Source organism: Lygodium microphyllum, chromosome 19, assembly GCF_053477565.2.
Source record: "Lygodium microphyllum isolate KBCC chromosome 19, Lygodium_microphyllum_v1.1.10, whole genome shotgun sequence".
NCBI classification, from domain to species: domain Eukaryota; kingdom Viridiplantae; phylum Streptophyta; class Polypodiopsida; order Schizaeales; family Lygodiaceae; genus Lygodium; species Lygodium microphyllum.
In genome coordinates this window covers 58,088,489-58,112,871 of record NC_141153.1, presented here as the reverse complement: position 1 = coordinate 58,112,871, position 24,383 = coordinate 58,088,489, and the positions used below count along the sequence as shown (strand labels likewise).

The 24,383-nt window shown below is 40.4% G+C and overlaps 1 protein-coding gene across 1 annotated transcript in view; it reads right to left on the bottom strand.

Annotated features, from left to right (window-relative positions):
* LOC148019916 (protein cornichon homolog 1-like) overlaps nucleotides 1-20,281 on the bottom strand; it is a 51,507-nt gene extending 31,226 nt beyond the window's left edge. Inside the window, exons 1-2 of the mRNA XM_087700127.1 lie at nucleotides 20,017-20,281; nucleotides 13,523-13,704 (exon numbers count right to left, since the gene is read on the bottom strand). Of these exons, the coding sequence (XP_087556253.1) occupies nucleotides 13,523-13,704; nucleotides 20,017-20,091 (257 nt within the window). The 5' untranslated portion in view covers nucleotides 20,092-20,281. The remainder of the gene's footprint in view (nucleotides 1-13,522; nucleotides 13,705-20,016) is intronic.
* Nucleotides 20,282-24,383: the final 4,102 nt, after the last annotated feature.

Here is a 24,383-nt window from a genome sequence, read left to right as displayed (position 1 = left end):
AGATAGCCTAAGTATATAATCCATCTCCCTATCTCTGACAATGCATTTATCATCCTCAAAGATGACCTGAAAGCCATGCTTGTTAAAAGCAAAGATAGACGACAAGTTCTTTGTAATGCCAAGCACGAACAAGACATCTAGAAGCATGAAGTCGAAACCATCTACAGCAATGATAGTGACTATTCCAATGCAACAAACATAATAACTATTGTTGTTGGTACATGTAACATGCTTCCCAGTGGGGACTAAATGCAAAGAGAAAAACAAACACTTCCTAGAAGTGATGTGCTTTGAAGCTCCACTGTCAAAATACCATGTTTGCTGCTTTTTAGCAACATTAATTGCTGAATCAGCCATTAAAGAATCATAATTGCAAGTCAGAAATGCATAGTCCTCCACAAAGTTGGCATAAGCATTGCTATCAATAGATTTGTTGGCTGATGTCTCTTGGACAGCCAAACCATAGTCCTTTTTCTTCTCTTTGGCTAATCTCTTATGGCACTCATCAATATACTAACTTGGCTTCTTGCAATAATGACATTTCCCCTTCTTTTTAGACTTTTCTATGTCCTGGATAGTCTTATTTGATGGCTGTCCAATTTCTCACCTTTTTGCTAATTTTTTGCATTTTGCTTGACTTGTCCTTTGACTTTGATCTTGGAAAGCATAGCACACCTCTTAAATACAAGACAATATTCTTCCGAGTCTATTCCTCTTGCAACAAGAGGCCTTCCAAGTTCCAACTCCACAAATGTAAGGGGTTGTTGCCCCTCCTCAAAGATAATATCAAAGAGGTGTGCAAACCAAGATACGACTCTAGAAGAGAGTTCAATGTGATATTTATCAATTCAACATCCTGAATGATTTCATCCACATTGAGCAGCTACTCACGCAAATCCTATATGTGAGTAAGGTGATGTGTCATGCTATCACCCTCATCCATGTTCACATTGGTCAACTCTCTATAGAGATAAGATATTTTGACCTCGTTACGTGCTACAAACATATGCTCAAGTACACCCCATGCTGATTTTGAGGTCTTACAAGACCGGATGTGTGGAATAATCGATCTTTTCACTGACAGGGCAATCAAAGAAAGTGCATGTGCATCTTTTGAGTCCCATCTCCTCTGATCCTCTCGGTAGGAGGGGGAGGAGGGGCAGCAGCACCAGCAGCAGCCTCTCCTCTAGTGATACACTAAGGTGTTTAAGGTGCAAGAGCTCCTAGTCATTGCAAATCACCTGTAATATAGTCCCACAAGTCCTTCGCTACAAGAAGGTTGCGAACCATAAAACTCCAGAATGAGTAGTTTGATCCATCAAGTTTGTTCTCCTAAGTGAGGACACCAAGGGTGTTGCTTTGATCATTAGTCCCCTGACATACCATGCTGTCAGCAATGAACAAAAATTTGCAGCCAAATACTTCTCTGCTGAAGTATAGATTATACTCCTCAAGGTACCAAAAAACCCCTTGGGATTATGCAATAAGTATCAAACTATCACACAAATGTCAAAGTGTGCCCAATTTGACCCAAATCAACACTCAACCAAGAAATAACAGCAATGCACTGCTGCATCACACTTGCCTCGTAACATGTGCCCTCAAAAGTACAAATTATAGCAACTTAATGTCGATTCTTACCAAAATTTATTGAATTTTTCCAAAAAAAAATTCTCAATCTGACTATAACAACAATTAAATACTGTTGTAACGCTTGTTTGCTGCCTTGGAATGCATGTCGAGCAAAAGCCTCAAATTTCTTCCTAAAATTTCAAAGAAATTAAAGAAATTTGTACCTTATAGCTTGAATTTCTGCAATAATGTCACCTCAGGATACATGACAATAACAAACAGCAACTGAAATCTGCCTCGTGATGCATGTCGAAACCTCTAGGACAAAAGGCACCAAATTTCTTACACAAATGTCAATGAAATTGTGCAATGTCGACGCTCCCAATGAAAATTCACACGTGGGAATGCAAATCGGGCAAAAGCCCCAAAATTTTTAGCGAGAATGTCAAAAAACTTATGAGATTTCTTTGAATTGGTTATCAATTTGAACTCTGGGAGTGAAATTTGACAAAAGCCCCAAATTTTGGGCAGCATGAGCTGAGATTCAAAAAGAGATGGCCAAAATGGATGGGAAATTGCAGAAATTTCAAAAAAAAACCCAAATCTGAAAATTAGGGTTTCTAAAATTTTTAAGGTTTGCAGAAAATCGCAGGCGAGACTGAGAATATGGCGGGCAAAGGTGAGTAAATAAGGGGCAGAGTTGAAAACAGCAACAGCTCCTCCAAAGCAGTAGCTCCTCGGGCTGCGTGCAAAACTACGTGTAGGACTGCGTACAGGGCTGCACACAGGCTGAAAACAACAGCAACTTGTCCCTCTCTTCCTCAAGCAGAGAGCTAGCTGACAACAACAAGACCTTAGACGGGGTGACACCAGCTGATGGTGGCTGAATTAACTCCGTGCGTAGAATCTGCTTTGATGACAGCCAACTATGGAGGAGAGAAAAGAGACAATGAGAGTGTGCTGAAGTAAAAGAGTAGAGTGTACTTGCTGAACTGAAAGAATGAGAATGAAAGGTACAAGATAGGTCTAAGATAGACCTAGCTCTAACTCAACTCGAGTTAATTGACTCTTAACTTTAACTCTAAGAGTGGTGGCACAACTTATACCCTTAGTTGTGTTCACACTAAGAACTAAAAAAGAACTAAAGACTAAAACATTGTGCATTGCCCATATAACAAGGACTCAAGCACAACCATAACAGCTGTCAACTACCTAGGATTGTTTACATGACAAGTAGTATCTTTGCAATATATATTGGTCTTACCCTTGTGACGAGATGCTCTAAACACAAAAACACAATACCAATCGTATGACAAAGCACAAACTGATAACACAGAACATAGTTAGGGTTAGGATAACTCAAAGACAATGAACACAGATAACGATGAAATGAATGACTTCTCAATATACAATGCTCATGTAGCAAACACACTATGCAAAGAGTGAATACTGTACCACAAACTCTTGTATCTTGAGGATTAGGGCAAGCGTAATGAGCTAGGTAAGGGTAATGAGCTAGAGTGTGTTCTACTTTGAACAAATCCGGAAACGCAACAAGGGCAGCCTTCGAGTGTCGAACACCAACAAACGCAGCCAAGGAAGGTTGGATCTGATGTAGATGGTAGTGCAAGAGAGAGAGAGACTAAAAACGCAGATGAGAAGAGAGAAAGACTAAAAATGTAGGTGAGGGGAGAAAAAACAGTAAAACTCACCCTATTTAGGAACACCTTGTCCAAATGTGCAGTGGAAGGAAACCCGGGTGGCTGCTCCACATAGACTTCCTCCTCCAAATAACCATTCAAAAAGGTGCTCTTGACATCCATCTGGTATTGTGACAAACCATGGTGAGCAGCAAGCACAACTAGCAAATGGAAAGATGTCATCCGAGCAATGGGTCTGAAGTTCTCCTTATAATCAATAACTTGCACGATGAGCCGAGCATTATACTTGTCTAGAGTTCCATCAGCCTTTAGCTTGATCCTAAAAATCCACTTCGTCCCAATGACCTTCTTGTGACTAGGATGATCCACCAAGGGCCAAGTCTCATTGCAGACAATACTATCCAGATTCTTCTCCACGGCCTCACGCCGTAGAGGGTCTTGGAGAGTCTCCTACCAATTATCTGCGGCTCGAAATGTGCAATGTAATCAACCGTAAAGACTAAAGCATATGAATCCTGAGGGGCAAGCTGAGCAAATCTTCTAGGGCTCTCCGAAGAGCAATCCAGTGAAAGGATCCCCGAATCCCACATAGTCTACTAGTACCAACGAGGTAACAGGTCTCGTGGAGGGGACCTGGGAACAGAACAATCTGCAAGAAGAACAGCTGCGGGCAATAGACTCAGCTCAAAAGGCACAATGTTCGATGATATGGACTGAAGTAAGGACTCAAAGTCCGGTGCATAAGACTGCAATATATCCCTCTCATCGAAGACGACATCCCGCCTGACGATCACCTTGTTTGCATGAGGATCAAACAAACAATAGGCTTTCCTTCGAAAGACCCACAAAGATCAACAGATCAGCTCGAGGAGTGAGCTTTCCTATCTTGTCGTCAGGTACGCGCATGTATGCATGACTCCCGAAGACTCTGAAGTGGGAAACAAGCAGCCTCTCACCAAAAAATGCCTCATAGGGAGTCCCCTGGGAACTCCCGCAGTCGGACATCAGTTGAGGATGTACACAATAGTGCTAACAACCTCAACCCATAGACAATCAGAAATCTCTGTTGAAAATAGCATAGAGCGTGCCATGTTCAAAACTATCTAGTTCCTATGTTCTACAACTCCATTCCGGGAAGGAGAGTTGGTAGAGGTGAGCTGGCGAGAAATGCCATACTCCTGTAGAAACTTGAAAAACTCATGGGAGATTAATCCACCGCTATCACTCCTCATGATACCTACACGACATCCAATTTGGTTATGAACCAGCAGCACCCAAGCACTGAAATAGGTGAAAGCATAAGACTTGTGCTTGAGAAAGTATACCCACATGTATCAAGAGAAATCATCCACTCTCAAAAAGAAGTAAGGCATACCATTTAAGGCAGCAATAGGTGCCAACCACAAAGATCAACGTGAATCAATCTCAATGGAGTCTCAGCTCAATGAGTAAGCTGCTATGGGAATGGGTTACGGTGCTACTTACCTAGCTGACATGCTTTACAAACTTCTCGAGATAGCTTCAGGTAAGAAATACCATCAACCATCTAGCGATGTGACAACTCATAAAGAGTCGTATCCAAGATGTCCTAAGTGGTAATGCCAGAGGTGCTCGGTGCTCAAGAGCTCCCGTGCAGTGGCTAAAGCCTAGAAGCGATGAAACTCGAAGTTCTCAGCTCTCAACACGGTAAGAGAGTGGGTCAGGTGATAGCGGCCATTAAGCTGTGCCTTGTCATGAGCAACGACTAAACCAGTCTTGTCATCAATGACTTTGACTAGGATCGATGTAAAGAAGACTGCTCACCCCAACTAACAAAGCTCCTGAACAGACAATAAGTTCACCCCAAGCTGGAGTGCATGTTAAACGTCATCCAACGTAGCGTGATCCTAACCCTCATCAATGGCAAAACTAATGCAACCACAAGCTTGCATCTTGACCGAGGAGTTGTTCCCTACTCTGACTCTCCCAGCTACAAGATGTCTGGTGAGAAAAATGTCATCTATAGGGGTCATGTAATGAGTAGCTCCACTGTCCACTATCCAAGTAGGAGCAGAAGTGCTCGGTTGTGACAAGTGGGCCTCTGCGACAACCATCTTCTCAGGAGACAACTCACAGATATGAATGAGATTCAAATCTAATGCCTCTAAAGGAAGGATGTGGGTCTCTGCAAACCAATCGAACAAGCCCTCTGGCATTGAGAACATTGTCGACTGTGATGACTGACCGCTAGTAGTGTGAAACTGAGCTTTCCACGGCCCCTGAGATTGGTTGCCACCACCCTGCTTCCCTTGCTGGGCGTGACCCTACTAGGTACAAGGGTTTGAGACTTAGATTTTGACTGTGTGCGTCTAGCCTTTGATCGACACTCATCGTCAAAACGGCCAGCCTTCTAATAATGTTGACTATACCTATTCTTCTTAGGTACATTTGGCCATCCTAGTTTAAGACAAGATTGGTTGTTCCCTTGGGTCTCACTAAATGAGCTCTAAGTGAAATTTTGATGTTTCTTACCCTTCCCTTGTTGTCTCTTCTAAGAAGCGGCAACAAGGGCCTCCGCTACAAGAGGTGCCCCGCGAAACTAATCGAAAAACCTAGCATAAATGCAAAAGATGATACTCAAATTCATAGAATGTGGACATAGTGGGCTGTGAGATGACTTACTGCAAAAAATTAAAGTATTTCCTTGGTAGCTTGTTCAGGAACAACGTGACCCAATCATCAGGGGACTTAGGAGCCCGCATCATAGATAACTGAGCGAGGAGTTACCGATACTCAAACAACATGACCTTAAGGTCATCGTTATCATTAACAGTGAAAAATTAAAGCTCATGGTCAAGACTAATGTGATAGATCCTATCCCAAGCCGCATGGCTATCAATCAAGTGTACCCGATGCTCTAATGCTAAGTCGAAATGCTAAAGCTGAGAATGAAACTCAGATAGTAAGCCGTACATCAACTCAACTATAGCGGAGGCATTACAAGCCTTCCATGAGCAAACGACCTCGTATGAAACAAGTGCGTGATCACATTGGATTCCAACCCCAGCACAAGATCCCATATGTTCTCGGAGTCTAGGACATGCCTCATCAAATTGGACCAAGTGGTATAGTTAGACCCGTTGAAACGAGTTTTGTCATTGAATGAGTTCTTGGCAAACGAGGAGCTAGAACCATGAGGTATTAGTGGGGGTGGATAAGTGTGATGTGCTGGTGAATAAGATGGTGGAGGACAAGGAGGGGGATAAGAAATAGGGTAGGCAGAAATAAGCTATTGATGTCCAATGAGTGTCAATTGCTGTGGAGGCACTAGAACAAAAGTGTTTCCATAAGGTGCGAAGCTATACATGGAGGCACTGGGACATGGTAGCCCTGTTTAAGAGTCGGCTAGGGCACAATAGAATGACCAAGTGATCCACTAGGTAAAGCCATAGAGGCAAACTGTGGTACCAAATGATCCACACTCGATGAATGCCCTGGAGGGAGAAACTCAAAAGTGTATGTATGGAAGGATGAGCTCCCATCACGAATACACCACCCGAATAGGAGAAAGAAGAAATCCTAAAGGTTCTGCCTAATGAAAAACCCAATATGGTGTGTGGTGGAAACATAAGCACGCTTAATGAAGTCTAAAAGAAATGTGTAGCGGAAAATGAGGAAGGGATGGGTGGGAGCCCAGACGGATTTGTGATCGGTGAAGATGTGGGAAACATCATTGGTTCCTTTTATCCATTAAATACAACAAAATGAGATGTACCTACTCCAATATGACCATGAGAAACAAAATTATTTAAAGAAAAAGGAAGAGAAGGGATACTTATAAGTTCTTGCTTCTTTTTCCTACCTTGTCTGGAGACTTCAAAGAAATATCTATCTTCCTCAATACTTCCAAACCAAAAGTTGTTATGTATTACCCCTTCTTTAAGAGGATCTCCTGAACCATGGGAAATAGAAGAATCAAATACCATAGAATCAAAAACGGGATTGCACATACCTGGCAGTAGAGAAAAAAAGTAAGATGGAAGTGATATGTAATCCGTGCTAGTTACCACTTGAGGATGGCCAATCCAAAGTGGAGATTCCATCGTGTCTGCATGGTCAATAGTTCTATGCACCAAATCTAAAGGAGGAAACTCAAGCTTACCTTCAATTCTGCTACTAAGCCCTATACATAAGAATAAGATCGTACTCAGCGATGAAATCTCGTATGGTCCATGTACTCCATGGTAGTTCGAAGTTTCTCCACCCATACTAGATCTAGCGGGGCAAGCTAGGAGGCCCACTCCTGCTCATTTCTTGACATGCTTGGCTATGGAGTGTGGAGTGGTGCGTCGGTGTTCGAAGTCATCTAAATCTTTTGATGTTCTTACTTTTGTGAATGAGCTCTCCGATCAAGTCCCAGGTTTCTCAAAGAGAACTTGGCTCTGATACCATGTGACGAGATACTCTAAGCACAAAAACATAATACCAATCGTACAACAAACCACAAATTGATAACACAAAACACAGGAATAGGGTAACTCACAGACAATGTAACGAGATAATAATGAAATGAATGACTGTTGAATATACAATGCTCATGCAACAAACACACTATGTAGAGAGTGAACATTGTACCACAAACTCCTGTATCTCAAGGATTAGAGTAGGGGTAATGAGCTGGAAAAAATATCGAACTCCAAACGGATCCTGAAACGCAACAAGGGTAACCTCTGAGTAATGAACACTAGCAAACGCAACCAAGGAAAAATGAATCTGATGCAAATGGCAGTGCAAGAGAGAAAAAGACTAAAAACATATGTGAGGAGAGAGAAAATTGTACAAGCGGCAGCTGAGGAAAGAGAAAATTGTGCAGGCAACAGCTAAGGACAGCAAACACAAGCTGATTGATGACATGGCAGGCTGGCGACAGCAAGGAAAACCAGCAGCAGCAGCAGTCAACAGGCTGAAATCAGCTCCAAACAATGTGTGGTAGGCTGGAAACAAGCGCCAAATTATTGTAGACAGCAATCACCACCTTGACCTGTGATGTCCTCCGCGTCCAAGGTGTGGGCAGCAAGCTGAAAGACCTCAAATCTGCAAAAACGAGATTAGGGAGAGTGGTGGGCTGCATGCCTATTTATAGAAAGTTTGGGGTACCCAAATTAGGGTTTTGCATGTGGGACACAGTAACTCTCTAGGATCACGTTTCTTTTTAAAATAAAAGGTTTTCTTCATTAATTATGCATGTTTTGGGGACCTTTAAGTCAAGCTAATGCTTTTTTAGCTCAACAATCCTTTAGGCTCTTTAGGTTGCATTTCATATATGGCAATCCTACAGAACTAGAGAGCTAAAGACATAATAGCAAGGAACTTGCAAACAGATCAACATTAGCCACTCTGCATTCTCAAGCAATGACAGTAATATTTTCAGCCCTCAGTTGCATGTCTCAATGTATGCTAACGATTCTAGCTAGTTTTCTAGTCAAACGGTGACTAAATCTGACGAGGGCAAACATTCATTCTATGCGCCATGAGAACCAATCATTGCACCAAATTTGTTCTAAAGGTTGGGGTTTCCAAAAAGTTTGAATCAAGCACGATTACACTTACAAGAGGGTGTTGTAATCTCACAAATGCTACTTAAATGGAATGCATACAAGCCTTTGTCACATGCACCCAACATTTCCTATCATGCAACAATGTTGCATTTCAAGCAACTACATCAGATACAAATATGTTGCATTTTCATCTTGTGAAGAGGTGTGCCCTTCAATGTACCATGTTAAAAAATTTATTTTCCTTGTGTTGTTCCTTGAAATGATAAGATATTCATAGATGAACTCTGTGCAGATGACCAAAACCTACATTAAATAGATGTTATGTAGAGATAAGAGTGTTACACCCTAGTATATGTCAAAAGTGGATACAGTGATGAAAGCATGTGGAAAACTGCTATAATAAACTATTGAACACGAGAGACAACAAGAAAAACACTGCAAAAGAAAAGAACACTCCACAAGGAACTCAGAAGCAAAGAGATACTCAGAAAATGGAATCCATATACCAAGGTATGAAACAATACAAAACCAATGTGAGTCACCGGCTGTGAAGGCACTGGCACTTGCTCCTCTCCCTCCACCAAAACTAGTCAGGTGATGAATTATCATAACGTGGAGAAGCCTGAACAAATAGGTAAAAATAATGCCATAAATAATGTCTGGTCGGCTAGCATGAAATGCAAAAATGACCATCATAAAATGCCAGGAATAATGTCTAAATAATCAAGATAATATCCTATGCCCTAGCCCACTGACATACACAAACTTAGCTTGAATTGACATATTTGCTAACACGCTCTCTCAGATCATGGGTGATCTAATTCAATACAATATACAACGATAATGTCCCATCATAGTATATACAACAAGGACCACCAGAGTAGAACCATGGATACCCAAGCAGTGGGTGCGCAAGCCACCATCAAGGTGCCTCAGAGAGAACCTGATGTCAATGTTATTGTCGATCGTACCAGCACCTGAAAATAGAGAAGAATCATAGCAACTCTCAATGTATGTCAACAAGGTCTCGCAGTAGCATACAAGATCATGCTGGAAAAAATGCCTTTGAGCATATGTGGCCATGGATTCCCTGCCTTTGGCCAGAGTGTCCCCTCATGTGAGCTCAAACTAGGAGCCAATCCCGCTTTGTCAAATAACCAGCTCATCATGAACCTGCATATCAATCCCAACTCTAGGATTTGCACCTACCAGACTTCGATTGATGCGTTAGGCAGACCCCTCTCCGAAACATGTGCACCTGTATACTTGTATAGATGAGGTTCACCTATCCCATCTCACCACCCTCACACTCTCTCTCTAGCATTATAGAGTTATGAGGGATGACCCCATCACATGTACTACTAGCCTGGAAGGGAGGCGCATACAACCATTGCCAAGGCAACAAAGATGAAGCCTAAACCTGGACCTGGAGAAGAGGAAAACTCACCAAGAGAGTCGTCACCCATTGTCACTGTCCGCGCTTACTCCTATTGTAAAGCTGCTGATGTTTTGCAATCCTTCCAAAGATATCCCTTCTTGCCACAATAATAGCACTGAGACTTCTTCTTGTGCCGTACGGCACCCCTCTATGAAAGGGGAACATTTGAAGTACGAGGAGATAGCATCCTCACAAAAACCTCAAGCTGAACGCAACAAGTCTCCAACGTAGCACTTTTAGATGAGTAAAGAATATTTGCATGCTAACCATCAGGAGAAGATGTCAAAGGAGCCATCATGAGGGAGATACAAAGAAAATGAAGAAAGGTAAGGGATCTTCAAAGAGAAAAGTATGCCAAAATTACAAACTCGCAATAATTGCACGGGTTCCAAGCAATAAAGAAAGCACGTAGAGAAAAGATCAACAATACCCAGAGTATAGTGATGAGAACATGAGAACATGACAACCAGATACACATGAACCCTCTCTAAAGCTTAGCAATGTACCACACACTGAGAAGACAGACCAAAAATAACTAGAACCAGGCTAAAAATACTATCACCCAACCCTACACAGGAGCAAATAGCCAAACCGCAGGTGCTGATCAGTAAAATGCAGGCTGCAAACACCAAAATGCAGATTTGGAAGGGTCAATAACAGGTCCCCAGCCTCAAAACAGGCCCAAAAAACTGAAAACGAAAATGGCAGTCTACAAAATGTCAAGGAGACAGGCTGAAAATGATCAGAAGATGGTTGCTCAGGCTGTAAATCAGTTGTAGCAGTCAAAACAGGTCCAATCAGCAAACAAAAAATCAAAATTCAGACCTGAAACAATGTAAAACAGCAGCAGGTCAAGGATCCTACAATCTGATACCATGTCAGAAGTGGATGCAATGATGGAAGCGTGTGAAAAACCGTTGTAATAAAATGTTGAACACAAGAGACAAAGAAAAGAGAAAGAGAAACACTGCAAAAGAAAAGAACACTGCACAAGGAACTCAGAAGCAAAGAGATACTCGGAAAATGGAATCCGGACTACTTCCTCATAATTGTAGTCGTCCTAATTGGATGGAAGAGAGAGGATCTTTGGGGCCACAAGGCAGAACCTAAACCTGAAACAATGTACCGAAGACCCTTCTGCACAAACCATGCTTTCATTATCACACTCCCAAGTCAGATAGCAAGGCCCTTTAAGCTTGTCAGCAAGGTAACGACATGGAGGAGGCATTGATAGATGATATGTAGAGAAGATAAGGATTTCAGAGAAAATGCATGGGGCACTTAGGTTAATAAGCCCAATACCAAGAGTTCAACAGTCCAAGCAAGAAGGACTAGTTCAGATTGAAGGCAAGAGGAATGGGATGTGAAGTGAGTGTAGTGAACAGAGACATGACAACCAACACGTATGAACCTTCCCTCTAATGTGTTAATCAGGCTGAAAAACACAAAGAAGAGTGAAACACAAGCAGTCAACTGGGGATGCTTCTGAACAGAAAAGTGAATGACTGCACAGAAGATGAAAGCATTAGCAACGAGTGAAAACAATGGCTGGGCAGATCAAAGCAGAGGCTGTAGCAGTGGAAATGCAGGATGGATACGGCACCAAAAATGCGAGGTTAAAGGCTGCCAGCAGCTGAAAATGCACTCAGCTGTTAGATGAAGTGCCCAAGCCAGCCAGATAGGTACAGCAGCAAAACATAAAGTTTGCAGCAGTCGCTAAGAGAGATCAGACCTGAAACAACAGTCAAAAACAGAGGACAGCACTAGAACCAAGGTGCTTAAGCTCTAATACAACGTCATATGAATGTGGAGCAATTGGAGCAAAAAAATGAAGCTGTTGTAAATATAGAGAACTAAACAAAGGAACAAGAACACATGAACTCAAAAATAACAAGCTCAGAAAACAGAATCCATATCCCAAAGCACAAGATCGTGAACAAATGCACGAGTTCTGGACAACCAGCAGAGTGCACCCAGTCTCCCTCTCTCCAACAGGATGCAAGTGCATGTATCAGATGATTATGAGATGGAGGAGAAGTGGCTTTAAATAGGCTGAAATAAAATATGCTTGCATGTAGGTCCAGTGTAGGTGTATGTGCTGACTCACTTAAGAAAATAAGAGGAAGACATCGTTTTCACATAAATGCAAGTGGGATGATGGTGAACCAAATGGACATGCTTGCATGTAGGTGCCATGTATGCGTATATGTTATACATGGCATATATGCTAACTTAAGAAGAAAATTCTGAGTCGCCCTGCTTCTGTGGCTAGAGGGCTGTCCCACAGGGTTGCTATCTATCAAATTTAGTTTGTTGTTTTTGTCTTCTGTTCACTATTTCTTCTTCTCCTACTATTATACTTACCTGATGACCTGATTTTGCCATTATGAATGTGTAAAAAATTTATGCAGCCCTTATTTCAAGAGGCTTACCTGTTGGAGAAATTCCTCACTATGCTCTTTGGTTATATGTTACTTGTCTGATTTTGGAATGTTGTACTGTTGCTGCCCTGGTTCCCCATCATCACCAAGGGTTGTTTATTAGAGAACATTGCTATTGGCATCCTCCATCTCAGCCCTATGTTGATCTAATACTAAGGGTGTGAGAGCAAAAGGTATGCAAATGCCAGTGCTGTGATCTTGCTTTGATTGATAAGCCCACAAATGTTCCTACACTAGTTGTGTAACTAGAGAGTTGGAACTTGATGCACACCTTCTAGGTTACATTGTTTCTCTTTTGGTTCTATTTTTCGATTATGCTTATCAGATCTCGATTATTTGGCTGTAATGCAAAGTTGTTGTGGCAAAACATGGAACAGGCATAAACATGCTAATTAGGGCAGAAACTCGATATAAATGTGGCATCTCTTTTTCTCTCTATACCTCAGCAATCAAGAAGTGGCGTTTTCTTCCCTTTCCACCAGATCCCTTCAAAGTCTGCCATGTTGACTGCCAGATGGAAGGGATGTTAAATCACCTTGACTGAGATGACAAACTGCTTCAATCATGGGGAGTGTTTGTCATGATTCATTGGTGGCCTTTTTATGCACAGATTCATTCTGCAGGCTTATAAGAGAGTTGTAAGCCTGTGCCTCTCCACACAATTTATGAGAATTACTTGTGGGTGCTTGCTTTTTGTTGCTTCTAACAATGGATTCACACTAGATTTCCACAAAACCAATTGATAATATAACCCAATTCATATAGAGATGAATTTATTCACCCTAAAACCCTGGCAGGTTTGCACATTCTGACAATGTAGATATTGTCACTAAAACAAAAAGTTGTATATTACAAATAACAGTGTATACTTACAAATTTACATGGTAGTAAACAACGGGTGCATTAATGAGCATCATGATCCAGTGCCCAGTCAGTAAATAGATTCCACAAAGGCTCCCCTGAATAATGAACTCCGGAAGCACAAATTTGTTGATTGATGATGCAGACTCAAATGAATTAATGTAATCAAACTCCAGGTCTGATAAGCACATTAACTGTTACAAACCAAAACAAAAAGTCATGTTCCAAGCTGTAAAGGAGGAAAGAATACAAAAAGAGAAATCGAAAGGTAATATCGAACTCTTGTTAGCATAATAGAATCGCAAAAAATGAATTTTAAAAAGCAAACAAGTATTGGAAATACAAAAGATAACTTCTAAAAGCAATTGGATACTTATTGTTACAATCATCAATAAAAGCTCTGATAACCTTACAAATGCACATGTACACAACAAACCACACATAAATAGAGTCTTAATGAAAATCTAGAAAAGTCACATTGATTTAGGCTAGACCAAAATGTGCAAATTACATTGTTGCTCATGGTATGCCCCCACTTCAAAATGAGAATGATACACCCAATAGAATTACAAGTTCAATCAGTCCCCCATGCATGGCAAGATTTTCCTAGCATGTGTTGCCTTGAGTGTCAGTTTGAGCAATCAGCAGAAGAATGTCATCCATTTTCTATCTTCAGCAGTACAGTATTTGCATGAGCACTGCATGTTCGGGCTGGTAGGGCTTCAAGAGGTGAAAGTATTGAATGTTGAAAACCATGTTGCATAGGAACCTGTTTCCTACACTTCAAAGCATACAGTACATTTTGTACATATGCATTTCATAATTACAAAACATGTCTTAAATAAAACTTGATTTTCCAAAGAAGGATAAACAAACCTAGCTTCTCAAAGATAAAACAGTTGAGCCCATGATGTTCAAAAATTAGGAAGAGGCTTAGCTTTTCTTTTATCCATATGATATGGCGGAATTTTCCTAATAATGTTTAATTTATTGACATTTTCCACACTATATTGCACACAAACTTCTACTTATTCACTATATTTTGTACAACACTTGTTTTTTGCCATTTCTAACTTGTGAGAAACCCTTTCCTACATATGAAACCTCACATTTCTGAAACTTCTAGCTACATTGGCTGAAATCTGATTGGCATAAACTTAAGATCGCAAATTTAAGATGATGAAGTGTTGGCACCAAGTAAAAGGGATGACCTAAATCAAGAACTGGCCACTTTTGATGGGGCTAAAAATTTCCCTGATAAAGCCAACTAAAGGTTGGGAGGCCTCATATGCATTCTTTGACATCATCCAGGCCAACATGCTCATTTGGCACTACTTGTCTACATAATTATGTGACCAGTAAGCTCCATACTGTACTAAACACTGCATATCAGCTTTAACTGTAGTTGCCTCCAGCTGCAATGGCCAGCAAGAGGATTCTCACTCGCTAGGCCAAGAAAACAGACATTGAAGTGCTCCTATCTTTATCGACCTGATAAAAGTATACATCATCTCTGAGCTATAAGTCAAACCAGCTAGCTCCATTCTAATTTCTAAATGTTTCATAAAGTTCTGAAATCAATACAAGTATGAGAAACTACTACCTAGCATTGAAATCAAAATTAGGAGACTGAAGTTTTATTCAAGTAAATACTACCCAATCCATATTGGTAATCAACAGTGACCAAGTCTGGCTGAATATCATGGAAACTTGCTGGATTGTGAATAGAGGGGTTATTGCTGACATCTGTGAAAAAGACAAAAGGAAAGTGGAGAAACTTTGGCACTAATTATAAAAGCCTAGAAACAACAGACTGCACTCAGTCCTCCTCTGGATATGAAAGAACTGATAAAATTGTAGACACAAAAAAACACGAGTAGTTGGCCCCTCTATATTGAAAACAGCAAAACCCACAGGAATGTCCAACTTTACAACTGCTGAAATTACTTCTAATTTGTACATAAATACTCACCCAAGAATGCAGAACAATGAATAAATATTGGAAATGGAATTCGCAATCAATGCACAATACAATGTACAGACAAGAGCCCAAAGCATAGGGTCCAGACATGCATATGCTTCTAGGATAAGAAAAAACTCAACTACACAAGGATCCTTCTGTAAAATGCACAGGAATCTCAACATACACACACACAAAAGCAACCTGAACTATACAGCCTGACTCACGGGGGTACAATCACTAATGCAAGGTACAGAATATTTTTAAAATATAGGGAGATTCCTCTAATAGCGTCCTGCCAAAGGATGAGCTAGCTTTGCTGGCTCCAAGCAGAATTTGACTGCAAAACACATGCCATGGCAATGCATAATGGAATCCTTTGCATAATAGGTGGTTTTTGTCACGATGATTTTGGCTGGGATCAAGATGCTTCTTGAGCCTATGTCATCATTATGATTTTGGCTTAGAGCAAGATGCTTACAAGCCATATGATGGGAGCTCAAGAAAGAACATCTGAACCAGCACAACCCTATGACCCACACACCATGATGGTGTAGGTAGCAGGTGTTGAGAAGACCAACAGTGTTCAAGAGCACTGCTTGTAGTCACCTACAACGTCACAATGCCATGGCAGGACAGCAATTGACAGCCTGGCTGGATGGACGATTGTGTGGAGGTAGCAATTAATTGTGTGGCATGTTCAGCAAAAGGCGAGTCATCAAGTTTGATGGGCAGCAATCATGCTTTTTGTGTGACAACAAGTTAGGTTAATGAATGTGGCTAATTATCATTTCAAGAATTTGGCACTTTTATGTGGTGGACAATCAAGCAGATGTTTAGAATTCAAGCTGCTTTAATAAAAGTCGTTGGCAAAGCAAGCCAAGCCACACATGCCTATTTGAGGCACTTTGCTAGAGTGTCACCGGTGTTATCATCAGAGCTTGCATCACGTCGTTGCAAGCAAAGACTGTGGGTTTGGATTAATGCAAGTCTTTTTCTAGCAAGTCATTGGCAAGATCATGAATGCATGATGGTGGGAGTGTGAACGGCCTTTGGGAAGACAAAGGGCAGTAAACCCTAGTTGTGCACACACTAATTATAGAAAAACAACAAATTTCAACAACTTAAAAAAATCAGTGGTAACTAGAACGCTCTTGCTCAAGGCATGACACGTGCTGGCCCAAGCTTGGCGCCCCTTTCAGTATTTCTTTAGATTACAAGAGATTCTCCAAATTAGGATACAATTTCCTGAAATTTCAATGGTTTCTCAGCAAATAACTGATCAATACTAATTGACTTGATTGCGCCGCAGCCATCGAGCTTTGTCCTCTTGAACCGCCTCCTTATTTCCCTCACAAATATGGAGGTTTCTTGCAACAAAACAGCCCCAAAATCACTTCCTTCGCAATAGACGCCCAAAAAGAGCTCCAACGCTGAGTTCCCTAAGGATTTGGGTTATCATTTGCTGAAATTTCAGTGTTTTCTTAAAATAAAACAAATTTACCAATGTTCATTGGCCATAGGTCCACAAACCAACTCTAGATCCACCATAGGTCCATTTGTAGACTTCCACACCCTAAAATTGATTGCAGCAATTTGCAACCGATTTGACAAAGCAATCGCATCCACAAGCATCCAGCCTTATCCTCTTGAAACAACTCACTATTTCTCTCCCAAATATGGAGGTTTCTCACAACAAAGCTGTCCCAATATCATTTTGTCCACAACAAAATGCCCAAAAAATGCTTATGCTGAGATCTGTAAGGATTTGAGGAGATCTTAGCTCCAGGACTAAGATAATTCAGATCCACAAGGAAAGAGAGGAAAAACGGTGATAGAGCATGTTGGAAATGGAACTCCAGGGCTGACAAGCCGATCTCCCACACATAGGCGATTGATTGAGCTGCTGCCCTATTGAGCAAGTAAAATTGAAAGCCTCAATTAAGAGTTATTAGGCTGAAACATTTGAGCCTGATTTAACTCCACAAAAACAACCTCAAAAGAATTATTCATTAAAAGGCAGTTTATTTCTAGCAATAGAAAATGCCCAAATCCCTTATATATCCACTCCACCAACTACCATCCACCTTGCAAGCTGCCATCCACATCCTGAAGCCATCACTTGCCTAGGTACACCTTCCTTTGTTGCTGCCCTTGTTGCTAGTCTACAGGCTTCCACACATTGTTACTTGCCTCAGTAGCTGTGTTTACACCTTCTATTACTGCCCTCACTACTAGTGAGCTACCCCTACTCCTAGTGGCTATGCCTATTGTCGAGAGGTGATGCCTGCTCCTAGAGAACCTCCTATTGGCTGCATTTTGCTGCTCATCCCCACCTACCACCTATTGTAGCTACTACCTTGCCCGCTACTCACCTTGGAGGTTGTGCTTTGGTCATCAATGTCACAACACAACCAAAAAAAAAAATTATATCCTTTTTATTGATTTGCATAATCAATTAGTTACTTATTGAATTGTTCCCTTTGTAAATTGTAATTACCTCATATTTAGAAAAGTGCATTGGAGCTAACCATTAATGAATGGTCACAGGTTATGGTGGACTGGTTATAGTGGGTTAGCAAAAGATAGTGCACATTTCCACCTATATAACCTAATTGGCCACTTGTGACCAAAACTCAAGCATATCAAGGTCTCACAAACAAAAAGGATTAATGCCTTGAAGTGTGGGCCAGATCCGTCAAAACTGACACTTATGATCAAAAAGATGGTTTGATCATGAAAAGTTTACTATTTGTACAACGTACATATGAAAGCTGAAAGTTTATAATGCACATATCTTTGCATAGAAACTCATATAAGGATTCTAGCACTGTTTCTGTAATATACTTAGAAACCTTTCACATGATACCCATATTCATTTTGGGAGGGAGGAGGGGGGGCTAGATTTTTTAGAAGCCTTTAGATTAGCATAAAAATGCTAGTCCTAAACATAGGGATAATATTCTAAAAACAGAAGGTTTTTGTTCTAGCAATGCTTATTAAATTTGATTGTTTCTATTCTTGACAATTATCGGCCCAAAAAGAAAGGCCGTATAGAATAAACAAGTGTCAAGAAACTTGTCACACAAGCTTCCAAATGTCCCACAACTTGTCACGACTCACACCTCATGAGATGTGTTTGGACACTTATCTTGTGCTCCTCTGCTTTCCCTCTAACCACCAAGTCTCCCTTTCTCCTATAAAAAGAGCTCATTTCATCTCATTTTGCATCAAATTTCTTTGCTGTAAACTCATATACAGTAACTGAAAATAGCCCTACGTTGATTCCAACCATCTCTACCATCATCCTCGGTTGCAAATGGTCTCCAATAGTAGGCAACCTGATCACACAACCTCTCTAGAGCTAGTACATTGCAAAATGATCCTCTCTCTCTCTCTCTCCAAATACGTTTTTTCCACTTGTATGGACAAGTTTTGCCAAGTGGCAATCTTTCAAAAAAAAATTCAGCACTATCCAACTTTATTAAATTAATTTTCGAAATATTAACTCTGAAATTTCATTTTCAAAATATTAATTCTCAAGAACATCTTCTTCGTGAAAGTCTAGAAGATCATTGATTGTATTCCACAATTTCACCAAGCAAAGTATTTTGCGAATTCCAACAAATGATCAAAATCTAAATCCTATGACTCATTCGATTGTTTAGCAACTTTGGTATACGATAATGTCTCGGATGTTTGCAAAGACAACCCATCGAATCCATGCAAGGGAGCATCCTCAGCATGTTTGTTGCATTTGACTACCAACTCAAATTCAATGTGCTATATCATTTCTTCTTCATTTGTGACCCAAAGCTGCAGTTACTTGAACAATAAAAGAAGTATCTAGATCTGCCATAGACACAACATTTACTCCTATCCAAAGGTCTATCTGTGCATGCCTATCTGCACACCAATCATGTTTTGCTTGTTACTCCTTCAGCACCTGTCACACTTGCAAACCTATCTACAGGTCATGCCTCTAACAGCCTTGGCAATGGCAAAATTACCACCCACCAGGTACTGATTACACCTGTAATCATGCCTGCCCGTCTTATTCAACTTGTACTCAAAGTTACTCGTGACAAGTTCACCATCGGGGGGCTGGATATGTCCTAAGTACATTATGATGGTTGGCTTGACTACCATTACAGCCAATCATTCTTTTGTACATAGCTTTCTCTTAGTTTGTTATAATCATTACAAGATTTTGCTGTAAGTTGGATCCTAGTTTGATCCACAGCTGATTGATTGTTCAAAACTATGCGGTGGTGATCCACAAAACAATCATGTTTCTGACTGATTACGCTAGTTGTAGTATCAACAATTAAAACTGTGAAACCCTTCAAGCTGTGAATATTGACTGCATGCGCATGTGCAGCACAAAGTACTCTAGCATTACTGAACGATTTCAGTGGCACTATGGCAATATCCATTCACAAAATTGAGCTTTCAGTTACAGACTGCTGTTTAACGAATCGTGGATAGTGTCATCTTTTCCCAAACAACAAACTACGGTCTTCTTCAAAGCATTATGAGGAACTACCTGATAGATAAGAATTCCAAGAGCAGCAGCCACGGCGAAGAAGGAGAGCAGCCACAGCATGAGATCCCACTCCATCGCCAAAGAGCAACCAGGACTGACTCTCTCGAGTTCGCTTCACCGAAAGACCCTCATTATAAGTGCCATATGAAGGCCGGGGGGGTTGTCTATGTGTCTGTGAGAGAGAGAGAGAGAGAGAGAGAGAGAGAGGGGGGGTTCTGTATCCCTAGCGCTTGGTGAAATCGAATCTCTAAAACAGACTTAATTTTAAAGTAAGTAGAACTTGAGTGACGTTTGAGTGCTTGCTTCATTCATCCGCCATTATTGTCCATGTATTGATAATACGAAGTGCCGGTACTGGGCGGCCAGGGTGACCAGGGTCATATGTGTAGGCAGGCGGGCATGCGCCATGTGGAGCCATCCAAAGGCTTTGTGTGCACTATGTGGCCCCTACAAAAGCTTCTATTAACAATAACTGACGACTAGTCTATTGCGCGCACAGAGCGTTAGGTCACTTCCTAGTGCAAAGCCTTTCTCGCTCCTCTTTTTCCTCTCTGTTTTTTTTTTCTCTCTCTCTCTCTCGTACACTCTCCCCCAATTCCCTATGTTTAAATTTTTTTTATCTCTACTTTTATTTTAATTTATTTTCTCTCATCTCCTTGTTCTCTCTCTCTCTCTCTTCTTATTCTTCTTCTCTCTCTCCTTCATTCTCTCTTTAAATTTATTTTTCTCTCTCTCTGTTAAATGTTATCTTTCCTCTCTCTATAATTCTCTCTCTTCTATCATATTCACTCTTTTCTTCTTCTTCTTCTTCTCCTCTCTCTCTCTCTCTTCCCTTTTCTTCTCCCCCCTCTCCTCTCTTTTCCTTCTCTCTCTCTCTCTCTCTCCTTTTCTTCTCCCCCCTCTCCTCTCTTTTCCTTCTCTCTCTCTCCTCTTTTTTTCTTAACTCTCTCTTTTAAATTCTCTCTCTCTCTCTCTCTCTCTCTCTCTCTCTCTCTCTCTCTCTCTCTCTCCCCTTTTCTTCTCCCCCCTCTCCTCTCTTTTCCTTCTCTCTCTCTCCTCTTTTTTTCTTAACTCTCTCTTTTAAATTCTCTCTCTCTCTCTCTCTCTCTCTCTCTCTCTCTCTCTCTCTCTCTCTCAAAGTACGTGAAAAACTATCAAAAAAATAATTTTTTAAAAAATCTTTGAATGTTAATTAAAAATAAATTTTAAATATATTTTTAAAAATATTAAAAAAGAAGACTAAAAGAGGGGGGAGAGAGAGAGAAACTTTTGATTTAAAAAGGGGGAGAAATAGACATTTATGAAAAGTTTGATTTAATTGGGGGGGGAGGGGGAGGGGGAGGAGGGGGGAAGGGGGGGCATTAATTAAAAAGGGGGAGGGGAAGAGACAGGGAGAGATTACACATGAGAGAGGGGATATTTAATTAAAAAGGGAAGGTTTGGGAAGAGGCAGATTCGAGAAGCCCTTTGGAGGTTGAGGGCTTCTTGAACCTACAACCAATGTATTATAATAGTATAGATACCTCATGAAAAATTTTTTAAGTAGATGCAAACTTTGTTTTCACTTTACCACTAAGAAGTTCCTTTTATTTGATCCTTGCATCTTTATTTTGGAAACTCATCCCAAACTCCTTTGACAACAAAAAGAACTTGCAATGGGTTTAACTTTTCCCCATTTGAAAGCTATGATGTTAGTGACACAAAACAAAGAAAAGATAACAAGACAATGAAATGAGAGCAACTAATAAACAAAAAAAAAGAAGAGAGAACAACATAATGTAAGTGGGTCCACCAAAAGTAAGTTTCCCCTTCATAGACATGAAGAGAAAGAGGAAGATTAATTACCTTTCAACTATCCTTAAAATAATAAGCTTTCATGTTTGTCTAAATTATGGATGGAAATCTGAAGAGCACAATGAATAATTACCTTTCAACTACCTCTAAAGTTATAAGCTTTCATTTTGGTGCAAATAGTGAAGAAGTAAGAGCAAGAAAAGGAAAAGCAAAAATAAATCAACTAAAAATAAGGTGCACTTAAGGATAATTCGAAGGCCCCACAAGGACAACCTATAGGCAAGCCTTCAAGGAAACAATGGCAACATACGAGACCAAAAAATCCATCAAAGTGGATGTCCTGCCTCTTGATCTAACTCTTCAAAGACCATCAACACCCAATTTCCGAACTCCACAACCAACTAAAGTGAATGATCTAAAATGCTCTAATTAAACAAAATAGTTTATGCTAAGTGAAGAGGTCTCTACTTATGTAGGTTTCCCCTCTTATCCTAACTATAATACCTTTTAATGAAGGTTACCTTCACTTCATTGCAAACTTCCTCTCTTGTAGAGTTTTTGGCCTAAAAAATAATCCACTAAGGTGGGTGGAAAATTATACGAAGACCCGGGCATCTTACAAAGTATCAAAATACCTTCTTCAAACTCATCTAGATGGAAATACAACAATGTCAATAAGTTTATGAGACAACAATGCTTAATTGACAAGCTTAAATATAAGGATGACTTAATAATCTTGTATTTGTTATAAGCCATACATTTTTTTTAAACGTGATAGGGACTTTGTGGTGGTTTCTTACAGGTGACAAGGAGACACTTGCCACCATGCAAGACAACATTCAAACACAAAACAGAGGTTCTCACCTAACAAAGATGGAATGTTTACGAAAGTTCCATGGACCTTAACAATTGAAGAGCTAATGTTTGCATGATTCAAAATCAATCAACTTCACAAACCTACTAGATAAGAATCTTCTTAAAGATAATTGTTTACATCATTAACTCTATTTCTAAAGACCTTTTTATCATTTCCGTGATATAAGTTCCAGTCTTCTTGCTACGTCTTGTGCCTTTCTCTCAACATTACGAGCTTGTGATAGAGACACAGAGAGAGAGAGAGAGAGAGAGAGAGAGAGAGAGAGAGAGAGAGAGAGAGAGTGTGTGTGTGTGTGTGTGTGTGTGTGTGTGTTGAGAGTGAGACCACATGCCATCTCATTCTTATTTTCCTCCTCTTCCTTGCTATCTTGAAAACGTGGAGCTTGCACAACTATCAAGGAGCTACATTGAGATATACATATTAGACTATGGCATGGGAGTGCTTCTCATGTGATTATAGTAAGAGTGCAAGCATAGCTCTATCTCTTTCTTCCATTAATGATTCCATAGATGATTGGTCATAACATCCACAAAAAAATATTACAAGCAGTAGAGTACTGAGCTTTTTCCTCTCCATTAAACTCTATCACAGCAACACGAGCATCATGAAAAGAGTGTGAGGCAGACACATGTGTGAGTGGTGGTGAGTGGACCACCCTAGGTATGTTATAAATGAACACACAAAAAGTCTCAATGCTACTATAGCATAGGTAGTAGAGTGTGAAGATGAGAAGTAGAATGAGATTCAAGTAAGCTATTTTCTCTCATCTTCTTCTTTTCCATTCATTGTTGCTTATATAGAGAAGTAGGGGAGATAAGTAGTTAAGGTCAAAGGTGAGGAGAGCAGGGTATTGATGTTAAATCTTTTTTTTTTGTTTCTCTTGACCTTGTGCTAGAAATCTCTCAAAAGAACCTTCTATGTTCATGTAATGGGAAGGAAAGGATCGTTCATTTAGCAAAGACACCAAATTGTGAGTGTAATATTACCTTCATAGTAGAACAAAAATAGCAGTTTGCACTACAAGAGGAAGCAATGCTGGGATGCAGCATCAATGGAATGAGAGTGCAAGAGGGTTCGAGAAAGAATGCAAAGCACACAATAAGTTTTAGTAGATACTCAACCTACCCTTATTCTTTATAATCTTCACATGTACAAAATCATTCATTGTGTACTTATACAAGGGGTGCCCACTTGGCCTTTGAACATTGGCCTTTACCCCAACAACCTCCCACTTAAAAACCAATGTGCCTTAAGGCTGGATATTATCCCATGCCAATCAACACTCTCCAATGAGTAAAGTGCTCTAAAGATAAGCTCTTCATCATGAGAAGATCTACAAGGTTATCATTTGTGTAAATCTTAACAAGCTCAATTGCTTGTCCTCGAGCACTTTCCCAATGAAGTGATCCTTCATCTCAATGTACTTTTTTCTTTGCATGAAAGATAAGATTCAATGCCAATTGGATAGCACTTTAACTATCACTATGCAAAATGGTTACTGCTCTTACAATACCCACATCTCCCACTAGATGAATAAGCCATATAGCTTCCTTGCGTGCCTCGGTGGTTGCAACATATATTGACCTAGAGTGGATAAGACCATACATGGCTACAATCAAGAGACCCATGAGATTGCACCTCCTATGAACGTGAAAATAATCCATATTCACTACAAAATCAATATCTATGCATCCGA